The 25,751-nt window shown below is 41.3% G+C and overlaps 1 protein-coding gene across 1 annotated transcript in view; it reads right to left on the bottom strand.

Moving 5' to 3' along the window:
• VSTM4 (V-set and transmembrane domain containing 4) overlaps positions 1–25,059 on the bottom strand; it is a 32,844-nt gene extending 7,785 nt beyond the window's left edge. Inside the window, exons 1-7 of the mRNA XM_069863201.1 lie at positions 24,905–25,059; positions 19,354–19,752; positions 15,185–15,253; positions 13,567–13,674; positions 9,657–9,690; positions 4,679–4,791; positions 3,772–3,833 (exon numbers count right to left, since the gene is read on the bottom strand). Coding sequence (XP_069719302.1) covers positions 3,772–3,833; positions 4,679–4,791; positions 9,657–9,690; positions 13,567–13,674; positions 15,185–15,253; positions 19,354–19,752; positions 24,905–24,959 — 840 coding nt within the window. The 5' untranslated portion in view covers positions 24,960–25,059. The remainder of the gene's footprint in view (positions 1–3,771; positions 3,834–4,678; positions 4,792–9,656; positions 9,691–13,566; positions 13,675–15,184; positions 15,254–19,353; positions 19,753–24,904) is intronic.
• Between the last annotated feature and the right edge of the window lie 692 nt (positions 25,060–25,751).

The raw sequence follows: 25,751 nt of genomic DNA, 5'->3' as shown, positions 1-25,751 counted from the left end.
CAGTTCCGCAAGTGTCCAACCCCTGTCAAATTCTTGCTCAAAAGAACACTCTTCTGCCTTGTGGCCATGGAAGGAGCAGGGAGCCTGATAACTATGAGCTCTTCCTGTTTCTCAAGTAGCTTTTACACCACTCTTCTCATCATCAAAAGAAAATCTCAGTGATCACACGGCAGCCAGCCACCAGTGATCCAATCCATGTTGGGATAAACAATGTTATCTGCACTTTATGAGCTGTAGCTAGAAGGATTTTTCTCTTAAATAACTCAACTATGGTCATGCTGCTTCAGGAGTACTCTTATGTACTGCATGCTTTACATATGCAATGTGTTTGAAGAACTAAGCCCAATGGCATGATTTGTAATACTGGATATATTCACATGATTTCAAAGCGGGTCAATTAATGCCTTAGGAAAAGGCCATAAAAGTCACTGGAAGAATCAGGTAGATTCCCTACAGCCTGTATTATCTGTGCAAGTATTCCACTCCTTAAAATTTAGTGTGAAAGTAATGGCATTAAAAAATTTTTGCAGAAGTAAAGATTGCAGGATTTGGCCAAACATGAAGTCACATCCTTTCCACTGGCTTGGTTATGCAAACCTTCATGAAAAGACACAGAAACCTTTTCATTTAGATGGGGTTCTATAACCCACACTCCTGGGCTATGACGACTAATCTCCAGGAGGCAATGTAAAGCTTACCAGAAAATTTGGTTGAGGAAGTATAATATTTATCCCTACCAACTCAAAGGGCTAAGTACGTAAGGCTATAGCAGAACACTCCTTAGGGAGCAGAATTTGTGGGCCCCTAGAATTTTCTTCTCTATAATGACTCTCTGTGCTTCTTGCATGCTATAAAAACCATCCCGTTTTGCATTTCAGCATCTCTATTTCCTTCGATCTGTACACATTTCTCATTGATGCTAATAGAGAATGACACTGATGGGGAATATTTTTGCAACAAGGGGAGCATAGAATTGTTATTCTGGCTAAAGCAAAAGCAATATGACTTAAGCAGAGTTCTTAAAAGTCTTTACTCAAGGCTGTGCAATTCAACATATTAGGCTTTCTCTTTTTTTAATTTTCATTGAGATTATGTCCATATTTTATCCAGGTTATTGTATTCTTGTAAAATTATACTGCAACCCTCTCTAGCACGTTAACAACAAAAGAAATTCTCTAGCTTATTATAAACATCTTTCAAGAAATCAGAAGCACATGTCCTCTGGAAATAATTTTGCTGGTATTTAGATTACTACAAAAAATTTCCCAAAACACTGGAACTATTTTGTAATGTTCCCTTATAGTCTAGCTTGTTTGCTTAGGTTTTCTAGAATATTCTCCCAGTGCCTCAGAGTGGTGTCTTCCTTGGGTTGCACAAGGAAGCTGCAGAAGTTGTCCAGAAATTCAGCAATTTGAATCTGTCTTTGCAGTGACGATTACCTAGTAACTATGTGCCATCAGTGAAAAAAGACCTAGTACAAACACCAGCTGTGCAATAATTACATTTGGAAAGAAAAAATTCTTTTATCTTGCAGGGATTTGGCAGGATAACTATAGTATGATTTTTTTTTCTCCAAAGCAGGCTAAAATTTTAAAATCTGAGAAATTTTTGAGAATTAAAAAAAATGGGGGAAGCAAGTTTGCTGAAAATCAATAAAATGTTTCATCTAGATGCATTTTTCGTGTCTTTTTCTCTGTTATTATTACCATTTTGTATCTTTGCTGAAACTTCTTCTACTTCAATTAGTTTAAGTTCCTTACTGAATATTCATATAAAAACAGAAAAATTGGATTTTTTTTCTGAGAATACTGAAACATAGGGGCTTTACAACTGTGTCATAAAGGGAGGCAAAAGGAACAGAAATGGGAAACAGCTCTGGGGAGCATCCTGCCCAGCTTTTGAATGTGCCTTAGAGACTGACTTGGGTTTAATTTATTTTGTACTTTAAAGTATTGCTAGGTGCATTTGGGTCTTTAAAATTCTTTGGATAATATTTGTTGGATTACTTTTTGATTTAAAACTAACTCAGGCCCGCAGATTGTGTGTTTTCTGCAGGCTGCAACGTCTCTTCAGGAGTACTCTGAGATAAGCAATGAAAGTGGAAAGAGCAACGTATGGAACAGCTGCCAGAATCGAGTCCCATAGCAAGGCATTAAAACTGAGCCTACTGGCTACATACAGCATGCGAATCCTCAGTCATGCTAGGGAAGACAAAGCTGACTCCAATGTTTGAAAAGGCTTTACTCCTGCTCACCTCCAATGAGCTGTACCTTGACTGGGGAGCATAACAGGAAGGGAAGAGCCTACAGCTATTAGTGGCCCATATCCTTGGATTTATTCCAGAAAGAAAAAGCATCCAGAAGCAGATTTACCTCAAGTTCAGCATGTGTTGATGTGCTTTATTGACCTGCAGAAAGAGTGTGAGTACTTTAACTAATGACTCCTCATCCTTGGAGGGCTTAATAACTAATTTTTGATGTAGTTGTGTGCCTGGATGCAGTGATTAACACAGTTTGTGCACAGCAAAGGGTGGCTGTCATCCCCTGATGCCAAGCACTGTCTTTATCCTCTTAGCATAGCTTTGGCCTGACATAATTACCAACATGAATATAAGGTTATTTTCATGGATTTTAAAACTCGACTTCTTCTTCTGCCGAAACCTGACCTGTAAGAGCAGCCTGGCCAAGATGCAGTCTCTGCAGGACCAGCATAGGAGAGGTGACCTCCATACCCAAGCAGCAATATCACCTAAGGTTTTTTTAGCTGAACTTTTCTGAAGACACATAGCATTATGCCCAGGTATCCTGAGTTGTACCCTGACCATGCTTAAAAGGGCAGAGTTTATTTACTGGCAATTGGTGGGAAAATTCCCAATTCTAAACCTCATCTGAAAGTGAAGCCATCACAGAGGTGTTCGGTTATTCACATGGCCTGACTTTAGGAATTCACTTTCACATAAGTTGGTGAGTCACTTTGGGCTCTCTATGTTGCCAGAGAAGGGAGAAAGTATTCCCAAAAGGCAATTCACAGCATCTAAGCTAAGTTAGTAGGAGCATCAGGCTTCAACTCTTAAGTCATCTCTCTACTGACTATATGGGGACCCCAGCAAACCACCCTCTTTAAATAGGCCGTTGAAGTTACTTGTTATAAAACTCTTGCTCCCAGATGTTTTGTCCAGGTAGTGCTTTGTTACTAAAGCAGAGAATCATCTCTCCATCCTTTTGATTTGTATGGTATATATTTGCAGAGTTTCTTTTTCCAAATGGAAACTCATATCCAACAGGAATTGTCATATGAGGGCTTTTTTCCCCCCTTAATATGAGCTATATGCATACATCTTATTCCTACAATCCAGTTATTCCTGACTTACACCACTGCAGAGCAGAGTCAGGCTGCCCATTTCTGACTTTAAAAGTATGAAAAGCAGTGTGATCAGTACAGTCATGATTCTGTCAGTAACTGGTATTTTTGTGCAAAGCACCAACTGCCAGAAGCATGTGAGAATCAATAACAGGTTTCATTTAAGAACAGGCTAAATTTGTAGACATGACAACTGCTAGAAAACATAGTCCAGTGTAAGCTAATGCTGAAAATGAAAAAAAGCCAAGATAATTCATCACTTGTAAAGTTATTTCTTTAAAAAAAAAAAAAAAGACTTGTATGATTTTTAAGCCAATTTATAGTTTCGGAACATAGAGTTCTGGTAACATTACAGCAATTGCATTGAGAGAGAACAATATAGAGAAAATAATGTCATAGAAAATTACTTACCAAGATCAATTTTCTTTGAGGTTTCAAGAGCTTGGGCTTAGGAAAATTATTGGCTATTGGAGCTATGGAAATAAATATTAAGGGATCATTTCATATTATCATCACTTACCGCCATTTTTTGTATATGTATTATCAATTTATAAATTACAAATCAATAGCAGATTAGGAGCAAATACATGTACTTATAACAGAGCTTAACTTTATTTCAGGTAACATTTTACAATGAAGTGTAGGGTTTATTAATTAGAAAAAAACCCCATGATATTAAGGCATTTGATAAGCAAAACATGCTGTTTGTGTACAGAAGCTAAAGCAAATAAACCCCTTGAGAAGTGATCACTTGTGATCTCACCCACAGTAAAGTTTCAGACCTTTTCCCTCCTTTCTCCCAGTGGCTCAGCACCAGCAGTACTGCTCAGAAAGAAGACCTAAGATTTTGTAAGACTGATCCTAGAGGCAATTGCAAATATTCTTTAAAAGTGAGCTGCCCATGAGGTTGATCTTTATCTTCTCAAGTGTACCTGCAATTTTAAGAGTGAAACACTTCCCTCAGTCTATGCCCAACACAAAATTTCATCTTGCCTAACTTTAATCTTATCTTGGAGCAGGTGAATCCTGCTTACAGTGGTTCCTCTCCTCTGATTACAGGGACAGGAGACCCCTTGCTTGGATTTGGTGACTAGCTTTTCAATAGCTAAAGCTGCAGGGAGGTGAGCGCCTGGTCCCAGTAGCAGGCATGAGCCACTTCTTCCTCCACCAATGGGAGCGAGCACAGGTTGTCTCACAGGCAGAGTCTGTGGCAGAATGCAGGAGTCCTGGCATCATGTGTTCTGCTGTCTCTCTATGGTTGTGTGTGGGATTTGAAATAACTCTGTACTCTTTAACCACTGCACCTCTGTTTTCATACCTTTTGCTGGGATGGCTGGTGGCTGCTCCAGTTTCTCTTTTTCCTTCTTTTTCTTTACCTTCTTGGGCTGCAGAGGGGACATGCTTGTCACACTGGTAACTGTCTCCCCAGAGCTGCAAAGCAGAGGTCCATGTGTAAGGGCAATGGAGGGAAAGACAGTTTGACCCAGTGAGTTCACACAAACACATCCCCTTCCACTTGCATGTGTCCCTGCCCAACAACTTGAATTTTGACCTGGGGATACACTGAAAAACCCTTACAAAGGCTGAAAATGCTCTGGGTCTTGAATTTTTTCAAACATGCAGCCTGGCAGAGAAACTCATGAATCTGGACTTTCCTGGCACAGGAAATGCAAATTGTCAGGATCAAACAAGACTTATTGCATAGCACCTATTCCTTAAAAAATGTGCATGACCTCATTGCTGCACCCAGGGTGAGCTTGTACCCTTCTGTCATCAAGGGCCAGAGGCAGAGATGGGTTAAGGGACTTTTGTAAGCTCACAAGTAAAACATATGGCAAAATAAAATCTTCAATGTGGTTTCTGAGGTGAGACTGGCTGAGGGGCCAACAGGCCAGGAGAGCACAGTGTGCCTTCAGGCAGCTTGCACACCAGTATTTGAATAAGCTAGCTTTTTAAAAGAGGCTGGTGTGCCCAGTGCACCTCAAATGGAGAAACCATGCTCTGATCTCTAAACTCGCGCATTCTCCAGCACATCTGCACTGAAAAAGCACTAGTAAGTATGAGGGAAGAGTACAAGCCATATTGTAAACAGACTCCTGTCCAAGAGAGCTTCTGTGTTTAGACTATTACAGTTCAACATCCTTCAAGTCTGGCGTTTTTACCCTTAGCATCTCCCAAAGTCTGAGGTAATATATCCTGCTTTGAATATTTAGCAATTAGATATGCAGTCAGGTTGCAGCAATTCTCACCACGTGACAGCTGAGCTGTGGTAACTGACTGTGCAAGTGCTTCTAGCTTGCAGCTAATGTGAAATAAAATTGTATGGGCTTAACTGGTAATGAAAGAAGTTTTAACTTATGGCTAGGGTGGGAAGAGAGCATGTAGCAGTTAGTTATGACTATGGTGGTGGAGATGACTTGGTAAGAAGTTGCTGCTCAGATGCATCTGACCACGGGCTTGGCACCAGAAAGATCAACACAGCACGATTTTGGAGACCTTTCTGTTCTGCACTGGTGAATAACACCACACAATGTGATCCAACCAGGTTATCCATATTCATAACACTGACAACACTGATTTCATTGCATTTTAAATCACTTGTTCCAAGTTGCTGTTTCTCTCCAGGTTCTCTTGTGCTATTTCTCACACAAGAATTACAAAATAAGAGACATTATAATTTTACACAGCTGTAAATCCAATGAATGTCACTACCATTGATTAAATCACACTGGATTTATACCTGTGTAGATTACAAAAAGCCCACGGTTTGGAGATTTTCCAGAGTTCTGTTCCATGCACTCATTCCAAAATATAGGTTTGCTGACAAACTTGTTTTAAAGTCTTTAAAATGTAAAATATTTTCATGATATATAAATAAATTGCATCAATTATGTAAACTGAGGGTTGTATTAAAATAATTTCCAAATCTGCCTGCGCTATTGTGAACTTATCCCACAACAACCATTTGTTTCTATATTAAAATCAAAGCATGAAATTGTTTAAAACCAGCAGGAAATGAAACTGTCCTGGCTAGATTCATTGCTCAAACACAGCAAACTACAAAGAACAAAGAATACCAAAAAGGGGATGAGAATGGTTTCGTAATGTTTTTTGTTGTAATAATCCAAGGTCATTAACACAGATGCGTAGCTTAATGATACTATCATTCTGATACAGTTACTTTAAGCACTATATATGAAAAGACTTAGTGTCAATTCATTGCATCAGTTATTATTCCTGTTTTGCCACTGAAAACGTGAAGCGACAGAGAAATGTGTTCATAGCTTACACTTTTCTTTCAAATGCCAGGGCCATACAGAGTTAACTCATTCTGGGAGATTCAGTAACTGTACTTGCTGTCTTAGAACTGAGCTCCTCAAATCAAACAAGGAAGCTCAGAAAAGACTTCTTGGCTCCAAAACACTGCCTCTTTGTGTGCTTGTCTTGTTCTATGTCTAAAAGAAAAGTTAAGTTTTTATCTCCAGCTCCTCCTCCAGCCTCCTGGCTCCTATTTCCACAGTGTCATACTGTGCATTTCTTGAAGGATCTAATGAGTTTTTAGAGAGCAAACAAAAGACAGGAGTTTGGAGTATGGAGGGGGAAAAAAACAACTGTGAAAAGTGTCTAACAATCACGGCACCAGGACAGTGGTTTCCCTGAAGGTCATGGCTGGTATTTCTGGGACATACTGTCCCAAAAGCTGGCAAACTGCTGCAATTTTGGGGTTTGCTATCCTTATTAGAGTCAAGGATCTGGGACTTTTCCTGCGGTTTTATAGGTCAGTGATTCTTTCTTGTCTGCAGGGTGACATGATGACAAAGAATTCACCTGAGTGAACTGGGAGCTGCTTTGGTATTTTCCAAATAAAGGAGCTGTGTGAGAAGATGTCAGAGGAGGACTGGGTACATGGTTCTGGTTTAGGCAGGCAGAATTTGCTCCTACACCATTAGAACACTTTTTTCACCTCAAATTATTTGTCTCCAGAAGAGCAGTCATTGAAGGACTGGAGAGTTCAGGCCAAAACAAGTAAGTAAAAGACTGAAAAAGAATTCTTATTTTCAAAGCTACATATTCTGGAAGTTTGTGGATCAGAAAACTGGCAAAATGAGCTAATAACAGGGAAGATAATAATAAGAAAGATATTTAAAGAAGAGGAAACCCCCAGAAAATAGGACTAGATGGTTTGGAAAACTCAAAATAACTGTAGTTTTTATTTAGTTTTGGGGGGTTTTTTTAAGTGAGAAAGAAATAGTTTTAGGTTAAGTCATTTTTTTTTCTCAATTTATTATTAGTCAAGTAGGAAATCACAACCCAAATATTGCTTTGTTCTACTCAGGAAATCTGGATTTAATTTTCATTTCTACCAAGGCCATTTTGTGAGACCTGGGGCAAATCACTTAGCCTTTTGTGCTTCGAATTCCAATTAAGTAAAAACACCATTGTGATGTCAAGACATGAAATATTTTAAGATGCTTAGGTATTACTGCAGTGGGAGTACAGACATTTCTTAGACACTGGACTACTAATGTAACTTTGAAACTGAATTCTGCTCTGAGTTCGAAATATCCCTAAGGGAGCTGTAGCTGAGGCCCTCTAATCAAGGCTGAGTTTTGCACAGCATAGTCATTTTGACTGGCAGAAATCTCATGCAAGTTAGTTCATTGGTTTGGCCTAATGGATATTTAGACACTGAACTTTGGGTCTAAGTGTGCTGAAATAGATGCCAAGAAAATGTATATACAGGTAAAGTGACGTGAGCGCAAATGAAAAAATGGTTTGTGTTTTGAGCAGAGGGAGGAAAACAAATTATACCAAGTGTATAATACCATCATACAAAAAATTATGTTACTGGTAATATCTTTTAATTTTACAACCCTGAAGTCAATACACTTCAGACATGCATTTAGGGCATCAAGACTTTCATTAGCATATCTTGCCTCACTGAAATACATGAAACCTTATTTTTATCCATATAGAGTCATGCATTTATTTCACTTCTGGAGCTTCTGTCTTACAGTGAAAAAATCATATTGGCTGTTTTTCCCCTTGCTATTCAGCCTCCTAAGTTTAGTGTTTGAAGTTATGTAAGTACCACATCATGTATTCCCAGAGAGGCATATTTTATATTATGAGTCTTCTTATCTGACTGGCATGCTTCATTTTTTCAGTCAACTTTTCAATCAGTTCTCTTTTTTCTCCTCCTCTTGTGTTCTCTACCAATCTATGATCATTTCCTCCCACTCCCCCTGCTGCTTTTTTGGTTTTCTAATTCCAACTTTGTCCCAGCAGTTAATAAAGAAGGGGAAAGAAAACATACAGGGGAAAACAAAAGCTGCTGAGCTGTCTTTGTGAATTTTTGGTGGTCAGGGTCACACAAAGTCAGGGTCACACAAAAAACATGAAAGTTTCAGTTTGTACTGGCCTTTTCTGAACTTTGTTGCTTTGTTGTGACTTCACTCTGAGCTTTGCTTAGATTGAATACAGCAGTCATCCATGAGAATGTACTAAAAATTACAGTATTTGAGGATCTAGGATATGCTCTTCTTGGCATTGAATCTCATAGTATCTGTGATACCAAGTGGTATGTATTTAAACTACAAGACTAGAAACACATGTTTTATGTCACTGAAAACTGGGAAACAGCTGTTCTTCTGTGCTGTTATGAGGCATCCCTCTTTAATCTTTTTTGTTTGTAAAATGCTTCCATCATCTTTTTTCTGCTGCAGTTCCAGCACAATTTATATCTCAAGAAGATCATATGATGGAAAGCAATTTTATCACACCACACAATCAAAAACTTTCAGCAGCAAGTGGTATTTAAAGGGACAGTGACTGCAGCAGAAGCCAAATTTTTTCCTTCACTTGGAGTCTTCAGCTGGAAGAAGACTGTGGGCCTGGAAAACCTTTGAGCCCCACACCCTGATCCTGGTTACAGGTATCACTGGGTTTCATTATGGTTTGTTTTATGTACAGAGATGGTTTAAGTCATTATCATCTGGTGAGGTGTTGGGAAACCCTAGAAAGCCACACAGGATGGAAGAAGCCTTCTCCAGAAAGCAGTTCAGAGCCTCATGACTGATCTGCAGGATCTACAGCTAGATACCCAAGGTAGGTCTCTTTTTTATCATGCACAGCAGCTGCTGGCTTGCAGGCATGTTAGTGAGTGATGGATGTGGGACTCTCTAACCTCCTGTAAACATTTTGTAAAGCGTAATTCAATTTCTCCAGCATATCTAGCAAAAAAACAAGAAGAACTGGTCCCTTCGGTTATAGTAAATAGAAGTGTAATCTCCTACCTGTTCTGGGGGCATTTCACCAGGTAATGCTTCACTGTTAAAGAAAAGAAAAAAGAAAATGTGGCTTCACACCAACACAGTTTATGAGTTACAAATGGCCACTGCAGATGACCTGTGTTGCTGAGACTGTAGAGTTGCCAGCCTGTTACAATGGAAGAGCTGCTAATTGTCACCATACATTATATTGTGCATTAAAATGTAGTCTGTCTTAAAGACATAGCTAAGCTTAGAAAAGGGAAATGTATCAAAAAAAACTCAAAAATCTGCTGTGGGAGTGCTAGGCAACATACCTTTCAGTGGTCAGCCCAGTCAAAAGACAGCTTGCTAAGGACATGCATAGCAGGCCAGTAATTTTACTTTGAAGACTTCTATTTCCCTTGTGGTGCCTCTACTTATTTCCAGAAGCCTGAAATAAACCATTCACCCACAGGAGCCACTGCCGTTCCTAATGTAAGCCAGATTCTGGCTTCAGGCATAAAGGGATTGCCTCTTGGGATTGGATCAGAGGTCCAGTCCAGCCACTAGCCCATCTCTGGCAGCTCTGTGTGTGTGAGCTGTATAAATCCTTCTGCTTCACATTGCTTTGAATCAGTAGTCCTGAGCAAGGGCAGCTTCCCTGCCTCCAGCCTTTCAGGAGCCAGGGTTAATAGGACACTCTTTTGTGGCTTAGTGGCTTCTTTGCCCTACTCAAGCTGTGCAGCGTGCTGAGTGTGGAGTCATGCAGGCAGGCAGAGACGCTCTGGCTCTTTAGGTTGAGCTACTGCAACCTTAATTTTCTGAAGGAAAAGAGGGTGCATCCCTGGGCCATGACAGTTGACTCCAACATAGACTGGGGTCTATGACCATGAAAAAAGACCATGAAAACCAGACAATAGATCACGTAGATGATTATCCCCTCTCTACAGGAAAGATTTCTTATTTAGTCTCACCTAAATTCTCCCATTCTCAGGAAGCTACACACCTCTTACATTTTAGTCCTAAGGAAAGGGGAGATGAGAGCACAGGAATGGGGGCTAACACAGGGTTCATGTATGAGCCAGCCAAGGCACTGCTTTCTCCTATCTGTCTGTCCTTTTTCAGATGTCAAGGAGAACAGTAGGCCTGACTCTTCAGAAGTGAGGGGAAGCTCATGCACACTGTTAACATGCTTTAAGCATCTCTACACATGTACTATTTTGGTTTGCCCTATAGCAAATACTCAAAGGCTTTCAATCAGAGACTGGGAAGAGCAAGCACTCCTGTAACAAATGGGCACAGCCCTTTACCAAAACCACAAAGGGGTTGCCAGCTGCAACTACTGCTGCTCCACACAGTATCCATAGCTGCCCTGTATGATGGGCCAGCCCTAGCTGCAATGGGGACACTCCAGAGGGATCTTCTTCAGCTTCATCTACTGCAAATCCCAACGCTTAATTCAGGTATGAATTGCTCTCTGTCCAGGCTGGGCTGTTCTTGTAGAGGGCTGGGCAAAGTTTTCCCTCCTTCTCACTGTGCTTACTCGGGTATCTGTCTCCATTCCTTGGGGTACGGTAGGGGGAAGAGAGGGGAGAGGAGGAAGCTGGAGCAGTGGGAGAACAGACTGAGCTGCTGGTGTCCCTGCGATAGGAGTGGGGTGACTGGAGAGGTTCAGGGAGAAGTCCTGATGAAAATTCGCCCAGAAAGCTGAGGTAAAGAGATAGTTATATTGTCCTGGAACCCTGAACTGGTCTCAAGAGGAAGACCAGAGCCAGGCTTTTCTTGGAGGGCCTCTGAGGAAGATAATGCTGCAATCACCTTACTGAAGGGGGAAGAAGACTGTACCTGGGGTCTGCCTGGAGGACTGGGATGATGCAGACGGAGGACTGCTCTGCTGTCCCTGTCTTTTCTCCTTTCCTCAAGGAAAGATGGACTTCATGTTTCACTGCAGACTCTTTTCACATGAAAGCTAGCATCTGCCCTGTCCAGTCAAGGATGGAGAGGAGGTAAGATAATGCTTTTTAAGGAGCAATACCTTATTCTAACAGTCTAAATGAGAGAGCGCTGCTGTTGGCTGACAGAGTGGGTATCTTGTGATCAGATCCTCTCTGGAAGGTGCCTCTGCAGAGGGTAAATCTTGAGGGAGGAAGGGGCTCTTTGTGTCCCCTGCCCATATGGCTCAGTGGAAACAACACATCCCAGTGTTTTGCTGCTCTCCCCAGCAAAGGTTCAGGGCTGGACTTGCTGCCATGGCCCCGGAGGCTGTGGGGGGAAAAAGCAATACAGGACTGGTAGAAACTGTGTCCTTCGCTGACACAGTGCTTCTTCAGAAATTTTAATTCTCCGATGTGTGACTGGATGCCAAGCAAATTAATGTGGCTCCAGAAAATACTCCGATGAGGTGGTCCTAGCTGAAAGACTTGCCTGAAAATCTTATTGCTGTATACTGAGTGCCTGTCTGCTAAGCTTTACTCTGTTATACTACCACTGATCCGCAAGTTTAATGCTGCCAGTGTTTACTGGGTAACGTTCAAAATCTAAATAAAAACTTGGTGAAGTCTGCAATTATTCATATATTAGGGTAGTGAAGAAAGGATTTAGCAGCCCAGAAGAGATAACTTTTCCTCTCTTGTATATACTTACTCTATACTGTATTCTATATTATTTCTATATTTAACAGGTACTAGTTCATTGTAAAGACACTTTTTCTCCAAGCTACTTGTATGCTTACACCAGCATAAAAACAAAAACAGAAGCAAAACCTAGCTCAATGTCTGCTCAAGAAAAAACAAGATACATCAGTGTGTCTAGTGCTGGTGGCTTTGGGGTGACTCACCATGACCAACATACTTAATTGTAGTACTCCCTTGGCACAAAATTCTTTGTCATCACTTAACAGGGTAGGAAGAATAACATGGATCTTGCTGCTTCCTCTTGGCAAACAGAGTAGTTGGGTTCAGTTAGAATCAGTTACTCTACTGAATACACTAGCAGGAAGATGGAGTCACAGCCTGAAACGTGTTTGTTGTCAGGCAAGGACTTCCGTATACATCTATTTTTGGTTTGTGTGTCTTTTCCCTCATGTAGCTGAGTCACTCATTCCTTCATGGTGTGCGTGTAGTACTGAAGAGGCAGCAAAGTCACGACTCTCTCCTGTCATTAGCAGGACAAACCACTAACAAATTCCTTTTCAAAGATTCTCTTCAGAGATGGTCCTCTAACACGGTGCCTGCTGAGCATGCTGGTATCTTGTCCTCACAGTTTGTGTGAGGTCTCCAAATAAACCACTCTTAAACTGAAATGAAAGTAAAGCCTGCACTGGCTACTTCACAGATATGAAATAGCATTTCTTATTACCAGGACTGCTTTCATGTAGATGTAACCTCTTTGAGAAACTCTCTCTGAGAGGAGAAGAATGAAACACAAATCCTTGATCTCGAAAAAATATTTTGAAAATGTGTATCTGAATGATGAAATTATGCTTTAGTTTCAAAAAATGCTACAAATGAGAGAGTGCTAATAACATTCCAAAGAATACTAACAGCCAGCCAAGAAAGAAGAAAACAGAACAGTATGAGACTGCTTCGAAACCCCTATAAATGCCTGCAGAAATGTCACTCATGCAAAATATCAGCTAGATTTTATCAGAATACAATTTAATGATGCAGCACTAGGTCTTCTTTTAAAGGTTCCATCAACCTTCAGTACAAGTTTAGACAATGCTGAAAGCAAATTTAAAGTGCTATTCAAAGGGAGCAAAATGCCTTTGTTCTAGTTTTGCTGGCGGGAATGTTTTTTTATACCAATAATTTTTTGTTTTGTTTTTATTAAAATCAAGGTAAGGAGATGTTTCTCTTTCCTGCTTCTTTTTTCTGCGTTCTCCTTTTAGCCCCCCCCCCCCACTTCCCCTCTTTGGTAAGGGCCTTGCAGTCAGCAAGAATGACATTTCACTCACCTGTAGATCTCCTCTTGTTCAGAAGTGACTGACAGAGGATGACAAGTGTGAAAAGGAGGACGCTGATGATTCCTATTGAACACACAAGCACTGCATAGACATACAGATCTGAAAGCCAAGCATAGATGACGGTCAATGTTGTGGCTGTATGCTCCATGCTTAAATGATAGAAAAAAAATTAAACCTACAAGATCTAAAAAGACCCCAGCCCAGAAGTTTTAGGGTAACAGTTCAGAAGTAATCTAAGCCTCTTGAAACTTCCATGTAGTATACTCATCAGTTTAAAAATTGATTGATGTGCCATTAAATACAAATAGGTATAACTACACCTAAGAGGGGTTGCTTTCAGGAGGCAAGAAAGGGCTAGTTTGGGTTTTTTTCTTTCAGTTGGGGACTGATTATGGTGTTGGTTTTTGGGTTTTTTTGGTGCAGCAACCAAAAACCAAAAGGACTTCAGCTGAATTTCCCAGTTCAAACAGCTGCGCTCTTTTGGCTTGGATTTCTTTTTCAGAAAAAAACAAGCAGACAAAAAAAACAACACAAGAAAAATGCTGGTGAGGACAGTGCTGAGTGGCTGAAGAAGAAGGATGAGAGTTTGTGATTGCTTCTTCTGATGGTAGCGCTGGCTGGAAAGTTTTGGTTTTTTTTTTTTCTTTTCCTTTTGCAATCTACAGCCTCAGTCTCCCTTTATGACTTTCAATCAGGCACCATAACACATTCCCAGTGGAGCTGACAGGACTTGTACCATGGCAGATCAAGATGGAGTATTTTGTTCAGAAGGAGAAGAAATCTTTAATGACTTATTTCTCCTTTAACTAGAACTCCATAGTACTTTGAGGAATGATCTACCCATTAATGTCTTGAAATGTCCTTAGGGAAGCATTTTGGCTTCTTTCCTGCTTCACAGAGAGGAAATTAAGTCTCAGAGGTCAAGTGTTCTTATAGAAAATAGCATTGCTGGAACTAGACCCCTGACCTGCAGTTCTGTGCTTTGCTCCCCTTATGTGGTACAAAAATAGTTTGTAAATTGTTGTTTAAACAGCAAGGGTCCCTACAGAACCTAGGCCATCCTGCATGCAAGCACTCCTTTGTGGCAGGCAGCACAACTGTAAATGCTGTGCTGGTGCTTCACTGGTGCTCCAGACTGGAACAGGACAGGGAGAAGGGAATTTAAACTCTGGGTTTCACTCTCCTGGAACTGTTATCTGCAAATATACACGCAAAATAGTGCTTGCTTTAAAACTCAAAGGAGCTTCAAGCTGCTTTTGCAGTGGAGACTGTGTTCAGAGAGCAGTTGCTAAGGCTAGTGGAAGAACAGAGTGCTTGATATCTCTTCAAACATGCTCAGCACCTTCCAGGATAAGTGTCTGCATTTGCATAGCCAGGCATAGGTTATTTTCCAATTGACTATGACAAATGGATGAGAAACTAAAGCTGGAGCCTTCCATTCTCCTTTCTCCAGCATCCCTTCTACTCTGTGGAATGGTTTCTCAGACAAGGCCTAAGTTTGCACAAGAACTAGAAAGATTGGTCCTTATTGGGCCACTTTAACTGTCCTATAGCATTGGACTACACTAACATCTTGTATAGAACCAGGAGCAGTTAGATGCATCTTTACCTTCAAAAAACTTCCAAGCTTCATGTTTTTTCTTGAAAGCTGGATCATCAGAAGATTTTGATGAAATCACTGAAAAAAGACAAAGAAGATATGACACGAAGCAAAAATGTGTAGCATAAAAAGTTGAGACCTCTTGAAGTAAAGGTAGTTTTGCCTTAGGCTTCAGTGCACCAAGACTTTGCTTTGTCTCACAGGATAATTACATTTTCATGAAACACTGCAGTTCTAAAACAGCATTATAAAAATGTCTTTCAGCAAATCTCATCTGGCTTGGGACCATCACTGCTCCCTGTTGTCATCTTATTCTGGGAGGATGCAATGTGTGGCTTTTCAATTGAAATTTAAATGCAGAGAAGTAGAGTAAAATAACAGAAACACCCTCTAGAAGAGCCTAGACCTTAGAACAGGGTGGCCATGTGCTTCTAAGGTCTGTAACGGCTTTGTGGGGATGGTCATAGTATCCAATGGGAAAGAAAGCTGACATTTATGCTATATGCAGCTGGCTTTATTCCAACTCTGTGTTCTCAGTTACCCAGAACTCATACCTCTAGGGCTGCAGTTTGTGTTTCTGTACCAGAACAGTCTACTTCTGAGAGAGGAGATTAACAACTTTTGCTCAAAAGAGTGGAAATTTATTTTCCCTTGTAGTTATATGTGAAGAAGGATTTTTAACACCGTAGTCTATTTCTAAGTCTTTGAGGTTAAAAAAAAAATCAGTTAGAAGAGCAGTGGCTTTATTGAAGGACAGAGCTGTGAAGGTTCCCCAAGAGTTGACTTGGAGCTAGCCACATTAGCCATAGCTTTTTTAAAAAACAGGGAAGTCATTCTAGCAATGCTTGGCATTGAAGTAATCTCTGTCAACATGACAACATTTCCCCAATTCTGCAACCAATTCTGTAGGCCTCAGATTTTATCCAACTTGTCTTCCTTCTAAGCTTTTGTGGATGTCCCTTGGCAGGTGTAACTGCCCTGCAATTTCTGCAACAGCACTCAAATAAAACGTTGAAAGACTGTTCATGAGTTCTTTTTCTTCTTACTTGCCTTAAAAGTTGGCTTCTATGCCATGCCTTTTATACATGGATATGATACATGGATGTTTATCTACCTGCAAAAAAACCCACCCACGCATGCATGGACTTTCTGAAGCATGTCCAAAGGACAGTGACCTCTTCTTCCTGTGTGAACAAAAATCAGGACCTAAATGCTCTTTTTGCATTCACTGGATGAGCAATTATGTAAGAAATTTGACTGCATAGAGATACTATTTTGATTTTGGGCATAACTGCAAGACATCAACTGTGATGTGTTTGAACACTATTCTCTTACTTGATAAAGCCCAAGCAGTACAATTTAAGTATCCAAATGTTTCAGGCAATTTATAGTGCTCCTTTTGTTGCATCCTGGATCTAAATGTAATGTAAGTAAATCCCTTTACAATGAAAAGCATAACCAATCATAATATAAAGTACGAAATGTGTTCGGAAGAAAATTTCCTTGCAAATCCAAAGTGTTTCCATTGGGAAAACTGGAGACTTTATCAGCACTTTGAAAAGAGTTGCCTTTCCTCCCATGTGTATTAAGTCCTGTATTCTCAGAGAGCATTAACCAAATGCTAAGGCAGTCCTTTGTTTCCAGTAAAGAGGCTTTAAACAGTCAAACAGTTGCTATGGCACTTGAGGATAGGGAATTTTTCAGATATCTTTTTGTATCTTTAATCTGGATTTAGAATTAGAATAAATGCTCTTTTGGGGTGATAAGGTGGTGGTGTCTGCCTCAGATCCGCACCAGGTGTCTTTTCCATGAGTTTAGTCTGCAAGTGGGCCTGCCTTCCTCCCTCGTCTCAGGTTTCCTGCTCTGCTTTGGGTTATTTCTGAAGCAGAGAGAAGCAATACAGCTGACCTGTCAGTATGAGATGGATGAAGTCAAGAGGCTCCAATCCATACCCCGATTATGTATTCATAAATCATACTAAAAAACGGCGAAAAGCAGTATTTAAGCTGGACTGAAAAGTTATGGTTTTCCTTCTTTGCAATAATTATATGGATTAGCTAGGAAGAGCAATGAGAGGTTTCTGTGTTATAGTTAACAATAGCCAGAGCAGCTATGAAACATGCAGAGTGGCTTTTTGTGAGGAGGGGTAGGACAGGTGGTCTGTCAATATCATGTATTGCTTTTTCTTCTGCTGCCATTTACCCAGAACACGTCCTTTCCTTTCCACGCGCTCCTGACAAATCTATATGATTCACTACAGGCATTTAAGACATTCTATTATTCAGTGAAGGAGAAATCACTCTTTAAGCTGCTGACCTGCCCTATGAAATAACATTATCACCGGAAAATACTAAAAATTATTCTCTATCTGATTTTCTCTTGCTTTTTTTTTTGTTTTTAAGACAGCTACATGGTCTGTTGCAGAGGATCTGAGTGGAAGGGTCAGTATACTCTAAGCTCCCACCTGAAATGTTATTCTCACCCTTCACTGCTTCCCTCTGTCTCTTGACACCACACCTTGCCCTTTCTAGCTCCCTTCCCTCAAGTCATCCTCAGAATTTCTTCTCTGAAGCACCGGGAAAAAGGTGTAGTCTATCCTCTAGGAGACTCTGGGATTGTATGATGACCTCCTAGCCCTGCTTGTTGGCCAGCAAGCCTCAACTGTGACCAGCCATTTGAGGCACTACTGGAAGTATCAACACCTGGTAGCAGCTCTCAGCCTCTCTTCCTCTTCACCCCTGGCACAACATCTGAACCACTTGTTCTTTGTGGGTTAAGATGAAAGCCTTGGCTTCACTTCCCCAGAGGAGTCATCAGCTTTTTGCCCTTTCTCAAAGGTAAGAGGCTGAGGCAGATGGGATGATCAGTCCTCCTGCTTGAGAGTTTCTTCTTGACAGTGGCCGAATCTCTCCTTTCAGCTAAATCTAGAGGGGCAAAAGAGGAAGACATAGGCAGAGGAGGAGAGACAGTTCCTAGCCAAGCACAGAAGCAGCAGGGAAGAATGACTGCTGAGCATGAAGCAAGCTAATACTCAAAGTCTGTAGAGGTAAATCATGCATGCAATAAAGTTTCATTTGATATCCCTGTGTGGTTACAAGACTACCCACTGTGTCCAGCTCCAGGCACTCCACATGGGGTCTGTTCTTGTGAAATTTAATGCCCCGCCAGAGATTAAGATGGCTGAGCTTAGAAACTGCTGGGCTGTAGTGTATTTACCCAGTTTAAAAACAAAAGAAGTGAAAACAGCAACAAAAATAGAAAAAGAAACTTTTCTCTGAACCGTTAAGCTAACTAATTCTTTGTTCCATACTCAAATAGCTCCCATCTCCATAACTACATTAGTACTGGACGACTCCCATGATATGTTCAGAAGCCCCAGTTAGTAACTGCAACATGGAAGGTCACTGGGCACACAGCAGTTCAAGAACAGGAGTCAAAGAAGTCTGTTTTCTAAATCCAGCTTCACCCATTTCTGAAAGTGTAGATGTGGTGGCATTAGATTTGAGCTGGCCCACTCCAAAGAGAAGGCTGTTTTTCAAATTGGTTCAAAACCCTCACTCACCATGCATCACTTCTTTATCTGAAGTTCAACACCAGCAGGCTCACTGCTACTTTTCTAGATCTGCTTTCTGCCTACAAGTGGTATAATCAAAAGTACAGAAGTGATACTAGAAATACTACTTACCAACTGCTACTACATTAAAACTAAAAGCAATGGAAATATCAACAGAGAGGCAAAACATAGATCTAACATATAATGCTTCCATTTCTGGCTGGCCCACTGCACAGTGTTCAAAAAAATAAGTTACTTTATCTCTGTTTCTGTCTCTTTGTATTTAAATAATAACGGTATTTGTTTATTCCCCCTAGCAAAGCTGTAGAAACCTGCAGCTGAAGGTAAAGAAGTTTTAATTACTGCTGCTGTGACAAAAGGCAAGGGAAATAGACTATCTTCTATAAATCTACCAATCTTCCGATTTCTTTAAATTTTATTTTGGGCTGAATAATATTTAAATTGTAATGCGTAAGCAAAGAAGTATTAGGTTTTTTTCTCATACCCAAGTATAACACTTAAAAATAGCCTAACTTCAAACATCTTCTGCATGAACTTGCAAGAAAAGAAAAAAAGGGTCTGTGGGACAAGAAAAAATACAGAATTGAAATCGGTAGTCTCTCACCTCTTATTTCAGTAGCTGCTGTGCCATTTGACCACGCTGTCCATTTATTCCTGTGTTTGCCAATTTCCTGGACTTTGCATATATAATGTCCTTGATCTGTTTGCTGGAGGCTTAGAATAAGGAATTTGTACATAGTTCCATGCTTTTCTTTTAGAAGATGAAGTCTTTGCTTGTGGAAATGATGAGTATAATTTCCATAATACTGGATAGACCCAAACTTTGTCATTTTGATCATCAGATACTCCTGGTTAGGTGATGCAGCAAAGACCCACCGCACAGCCAGCAAAGTGTCTGTCTTTCTCTTTTGAGAAATGTGGCAGTAAAGGGTAGCATTATCTCCCTCGGTGTATCGCACTGTTGGTCCTGGAGAGACTGTCACATTTAAAGCCTCACAAACATCTGCAAAGGACAGAAAAGATGGTGAGAATCCTCCATACCAGCACAACAGCACCATAATATGTCCCACCATGCAAGTCCACAGCAAGTAAACTGATGGCATCTGTTCAGTATGCAGCAGTTTAATGGGCTTTTAGAACCTGACATCTGCTGTCTCTTTGTGCATGTTAAAGATGGTATGAGGGCCTCCTCCAGTGAGTCTGCTTTAGTACTCTTGCTGGCACTAATTAATAAAACAGGGCTGAAGTAGACACCTTGCTACTGTCATAGTCCCAACATCACATAATCTTTTGTCAGTCTGAACAAGCATTAATCTAAAACTAGCCTGGAGCAAGAGCCAAGGAAGTCGTTTTGAGCGCTATTCCACGACCAGCTCTTCCATTGAATTGCACCCTTCTCAGGATTTCCAGGCTAAATCGTTTCAATAGCCAGTTTATGCCCACTTGCTCCTGTGCCAATTTTAAGTTTAAAGAGTGTTTTCTTCTCTTAGCACTTGCTTCCTGACACCATATAGAAACAATTATCTAGTGTCTCAGCCTTTGCTTTGTTGAGCGAAAGAAGCCAAGCTCTGTTAGAGTCCTCTAGCAGTCTTCATTTCAGTAGTCACCTTGGTAGCCCTTCTCTGCCCTAGTTCCAGTTTAAATATTGGTTTGTAATTTTTTTTAATTTTCATGCGGGTGATTGGAATTACAGTGTCTGGGAAGAAACTCTCCAGTGTCCTGTGAAACAGCCATGGTACTCCCCAGACTGGACTGGGATATCCCATACCTAGTATATCCTGGAATTCTGTTGTCCTTTTCCCTGATATTTTCACATGTGATTATATGTAAGTTTATAATTAAATAATAAATTAGGCGTTTTCCCTTCTTTCTCATTTTGCTTCAGTTCCTAGTGTATCAAATTCTTACTAATCCCCACGTATGCGACTTTGCTTTACTAAGATATGCTCCACTTTTGTTATTTGATCCTCTGGTTTTCCTACATGCTATCCCAATCTTATGCTAACTTGATAAGGTTACATAATTTCAATGTGTTTCTGTCTACTTCTTTTAGACATCATTTTTGCAAACCTAACATGATTCTGTTCCCTAGATGATCACTGAAAGTCTGCTAACCTCCCCATATGCCCGTAACCAGCTCCTCACTTTACAGTTCCCCATGTCCTCTGTTTTAAGTAATGTTCTTCTTGTCATAATCAAACAGTTATCTCTAACCTGGGTTAAATCTGTAAAATTATTCCTTCTGACTACAAATTCTAATTAATCTGATACTACTTGCATGATAAAATATGACATGAGATTATATTGGGACAAATGATTATTCCATTGTTGTATTCATTTCTGACTCATTTTTCTGTTCATCATCATGAACCTAGCTTAGACCAGTTGTTTGTCTCCCTGCTTTACTTCTAACAATGGCCAGTATAGGTGAAGGTTTAAAGAAGTCCATAGCTGTCCATTACAGCACGATTTTTCTTTCCTAACTGATGAATGCTGGACTCGTTTTATTTCCTTCCTAATGTACACGAAAAAACGTTCCTATTAGTTGTATCAGAGACTGACCTATTTTTGACCAATGGTATATTATGGCAATGTGTTCCCTAAATCACTTATAATATACCAGTCTGATGGCACCCACTAGAGAGAGAACTATATTTCAAGAGTGAGCAAGCACTCCCTGCAATGCATTCTGCAAAGCATGAAACGTCCTCTAAAATGTGAATATTAGGCTTCCTGTTATGTGAATATACTGTACTCAAATACTAATGAGAATTGCAACTCTGGCAGAATGGGGGTTTTTTCTTCATTTCTGGACACTTTTCTAGCACATCAGCTAGAAACATTTCAACAAAGAGGATGAGCATTTTGGCAGAGACTCTTGTCTGACATCAGCCCCTGAAACACAAGCATATACTTATCTTCAAAATAAGCAAGTAAAGTATTTCCATTCTATTTCTGAAGGAGTATCGGAGGCCAAGACACTGGTTTTATGGCCGCAGTGAAGCCATTACATGGAGTGGTAAGTTCTACCACCTTAGTTGAAGTAAATCCACTAAATCAACGAAGTTACATTGCAGGTGTTTGAGAAGAACTCTCTGAAAATTAACAGTATAATAATTATTTTGCATCATTTCAATAGAAAGCTCTACAGAATGGTGTATTTTTTTCCAAGCAGATAATAATTTTTCTGCTTTGTAAAGTGAGTTGCATAAAGAAAGGGGATTTTTAAATTTATTTAAGAAATTACAGCTAAGCATGCCCTAGATTATTGATATAATTATCTGTGCATGACGTTTGTGTGTGTAATTCATCTAAGTGCCAAAGCAAGAGATTGTTTTAGACTGCAGAAAGTACACAATTAGAACAGGATGTTGAAATTTAAAATTAAGGCTGAATACCACCAGAAGCTTTCTAGGCATGAAACTTTACTTATTCCTTGCTGGAGTTTCCTGACCTTGGTGCCTGCATCTGGTACAGGCAGATGTGAAGGTAAGATGTCTGCCTCTGCCATCGAAATAAGGTTAAATTTTGAAGGTTATGCTCTTCACTAACTAATGAATAAATTTAAGAATTTCAACACTTTCTGGGGTTCTCATAATTACTTAGGCTACAAATGTTTACTAAATAAATCATTAAAATGTGGTTTGAGTAAATTAAAAACACAAACTATTTCTACTGAATTTATGAACATGTTGTGAATAGTGTAAAGAAAAACAATTATGTCATTTTCCTGACATGTGAACTTCTTGTTTGAAAAAGCTGGTCAGGATTAATTGTGGAATAGAGTTCCAAGATAAAAGGCAAAAGAACCATTGCTTAATTTAAAACTAGGCAGAACACGGTGCCAGAAAGCACCCAAGAGAAAATAGAGAGGAACTCACGATATGGTGATGATAGAAGCCTCTGCAAGAAGATAAAGAAGCATTGTATGTGGAGTCTCTGATCCCCTTCTAGCTGTTTACACTCATACAAAAAATGGTATTTTATATCTACGGCTTCTACTTTTCTTCTGGGGACATGCCTTTTCATAAGGAAATATCAAATCTTGCATACTTCGTGTTGTCTGATCAGTGGGAACACATCTCCTTCCCTTCCTTCTGTGGCTCCTATTGGTGAGGCTACACAACTGCACCAATGGGGAGAGTTTGGGCCATTTCCAAATGCTTTTACCATGATTTCACCTCATCTTACGTTGAAAAGGGCCAGGTGATGCTTTATATAACACAGAAAAAGTGTCCATTTGACTCAATCCTCCCACTGCCATTGGAGCAGAACAGTGCTGGATTTTGGAGGAAGGAGGTCATTTACCTGTTATGTGGAAAGGAAAAGCCTCATTCAAGGCTCCCAGACATTAGTGGAAATGTTCCTCCTGTCTTTAGCAGGCATTGGATCAGCCCCAACGTGAGGTTTACCCTTGTAATAAACTCCTTGCCAAGACAGGGGACTGACACAACTTGAAAGCATGCTTGTATGCCAACAGCGCACTGAATTTCTGGACAAAAGATTGCTTCTTCAAGTGAGGAATTACTGGTTTTCTTCTCTTGCCTTCCCAGTATAGCATGATGTAGCCACTCAGGTGGAGCTCACCACAAGAGTTTTAGTCTTACTTCTGCTTGGAAAGGGAAACTATTTATAGAAAAGGGGAGCAGACTGAGCCAAAAACTTGAGGATTAATGCGCTTAATCATCAAACATGTCCCCCAATTTGCAACTAGCTCACTTGGTTACCCCCATCCTAATATTTTCACTGTTTGTTTCTTTGGTACCCTTCTGTTTGTTTCTTTGGCATGTCTCACTAGCCTGTTATGATTCAGGGGAGGTTACTGCTAACTAAACTCTGGTTTGAAAAAATACTATTTTGTAAATAGTCCACTTTTGCATACACTAGTGCAATCCCCAGTATTAGCTAGTATTTAGCTTTGTTGTCAGCCATATTACATAGCAAAACATTTCTATAGCACTGTCAGGAATAACAAATAATACTTTTAGCTCCCAGAAACCTCTCTACACCTGTGCTGTCACCTCTGTCTGCAGTGGAACAGTAGCAAAGGACCCACAGTCACTGCTGGGCCCTTACATTTGGTGAACAGTTTCAGAACGCCTGTGTTTTTGTGGAAGAACCCCAGATACTTTGGTGGAGATACAAGTAGAGTTGTTCTTCTGCACTACTGCTCACGACCCAGATGTAGTGTAATATATATGGGCCCCTCTTCCTCACTCCATGGAGACTGATAGGAAGAATCTACAACCCACCCCTCAGTCCTTGCTGATAGCGAAGGGACGTGTCATTAGGGTAGTTACTTTCTGATCTTGGATTTGCATGGCCAGAAACATATGGGATGGCTTTTATCTGTGTTCCGATTTGCTCCGTGAAATAATGTTACTATCAAAGCCTGCTTTATTTTGACTTCTCTACAACTAAAACCAAGAACAGCAGATGAGCCAGGAAGATGCAAAGCTTTTTGTTTAAATGAAAGTAATTAAGAGCTGGCTACCAAGATCACCAAAGCAACCAGCTGCTTTCAGTTGAACGTATCTGTCTGCAAGTTTTACAAGTCAGAGGCTCCTTCTCAGAGTAAGCTTCTGCATTGACTTAAGGTGGACTTGAAACAAATCTCTGCCTCCATCCTCTTCCTTTTGATGAGAAAAATTAAATTCAATTCTTTTATTAACTTGAAAGAGCAGGGCTTTCCCACGCCTCTAACCCTCACTGCACCCTGAACCTCAGACAGAGACGACCGGAGTGTGTTTTGCAGCTTCAGAACACAACGTCGGTCTTTGATTTTGGAGGCACAAAGGTCTGGAACGGAGCAGATTTTTTAATAAGTGACCTGGGGCTCCGTTGGCACCGGCCGCCGCCGGGCTCCAGGCACCTGTGGGAAGCCTCGCTAGCCCTCCCTTGGCTCAGCCTCTGCGCGGTTCTCCGGTGCAGCCCAGCGCTGCCCCGCCCGCCACAGGCGGTGGCGAAGGGAGGACACCTAACTTGTGCACGAGAACTGTTTTCTTTCTAAAACTCGCAGTAGCGGGTCGTGTCACCGCGCAGAAAAGCTGCTGCCGGGCGTCCCCGGGCGCCCTCCCCAGCCTCTCCCGGGGCCCGAGCCCCTCCCCGGGGCCGATGCGCAGCGGGGTCCCGTCCCGGCAGCGGCTGCCGCTTACCTGGGGCCGGGGCCGTGGCCAGCAGGGCGGCCAGCGCCGTGGTCAGGAGGAGCATGGCCCGCGGGGCGCCGGGTCCCGTCCCTTCCCTCTGCCGAGCCGTCTCCCTCCTCTCCTGCCCGGCCTCTCGCCTCCTCCCCACCCGGTCCTCCCTTCTGCCCGTGCCGTTCCTCTCCTCCCCTTTCTCCTCCTTTTTTTTTTCCGCTTTCTTCCTTCCTTCCCTGTTTCTTTGCTCTTCCCACCGTCCTGCCCCTCTATTCGACTCTCCTCCTCTTTTTCTCGCCTTCTCTTCCCCTGTCTCCGCACCGAGCTCAGCTGGGCGGGGTGGCGCTAGGGCTGGATGGGGCTGCTCCACCTGCAGCCTCGGTGATCCCCGTGTGCTCCCACCCCCTGCCCGAAGGACAGGGCTCTGTGCAGATGGCAAGCGAGAAGCTCCCTTCTCTGAGCACAGAAAGCCTCTTTTCGAGCAGGTGAGAAAGCCTAACACCTGGGGGTTGTGGGGCAGGGTGGTGGGGTGGAGATGGTTGCTGTGCATCCTCTCTCTTTTCCTGGAGTTGTCTGAAGTTTTTCAAACACTTGTGCCCGTTCACTTCATCCTACTCCTTTTCCAGGTAATTCTATTTAAGGGCTGTTTCCTTTTCTGTGGGCCCTGCTGGTGACAGCATAAGGACTAGAGCATCTGCAGGTAGGAGTGACCCTTCAGCAGGCATGGGGATAGATGCTCTATGCTGTCTGGATATTACACACGATGCTCTGGTGTTGGGAGGATTTTGTCCTCAGCTGTGGCAGCACAACTGTTGACCACTGACATTCACACTCTCTAAAAAAGTCCTACATTAATCGATATAGC

This window comes from Phaenicophaeus curvirostris, chromosome 9 (assembly GCF_032191515.1).
Source record: "Phaenicophaeus curvirostris isolate KB17595 chromosome 9, BPBGC_Pcur_1.0, whole genome shotgun sequence".
NCBI classification, from domain to species: domain Eukaryota; kingdom Metazoa; phylum Chordata; class Aves; order Cuculiformes; family Cuculidae; genus Phaenicophaeus; species Phaenicophaeus curvirostris.
The sequence above is the reverse complement of the archived record's forward strand: the minus strand, read 5'-3'. Positions and strand labels throughout refer to the sequence as shown.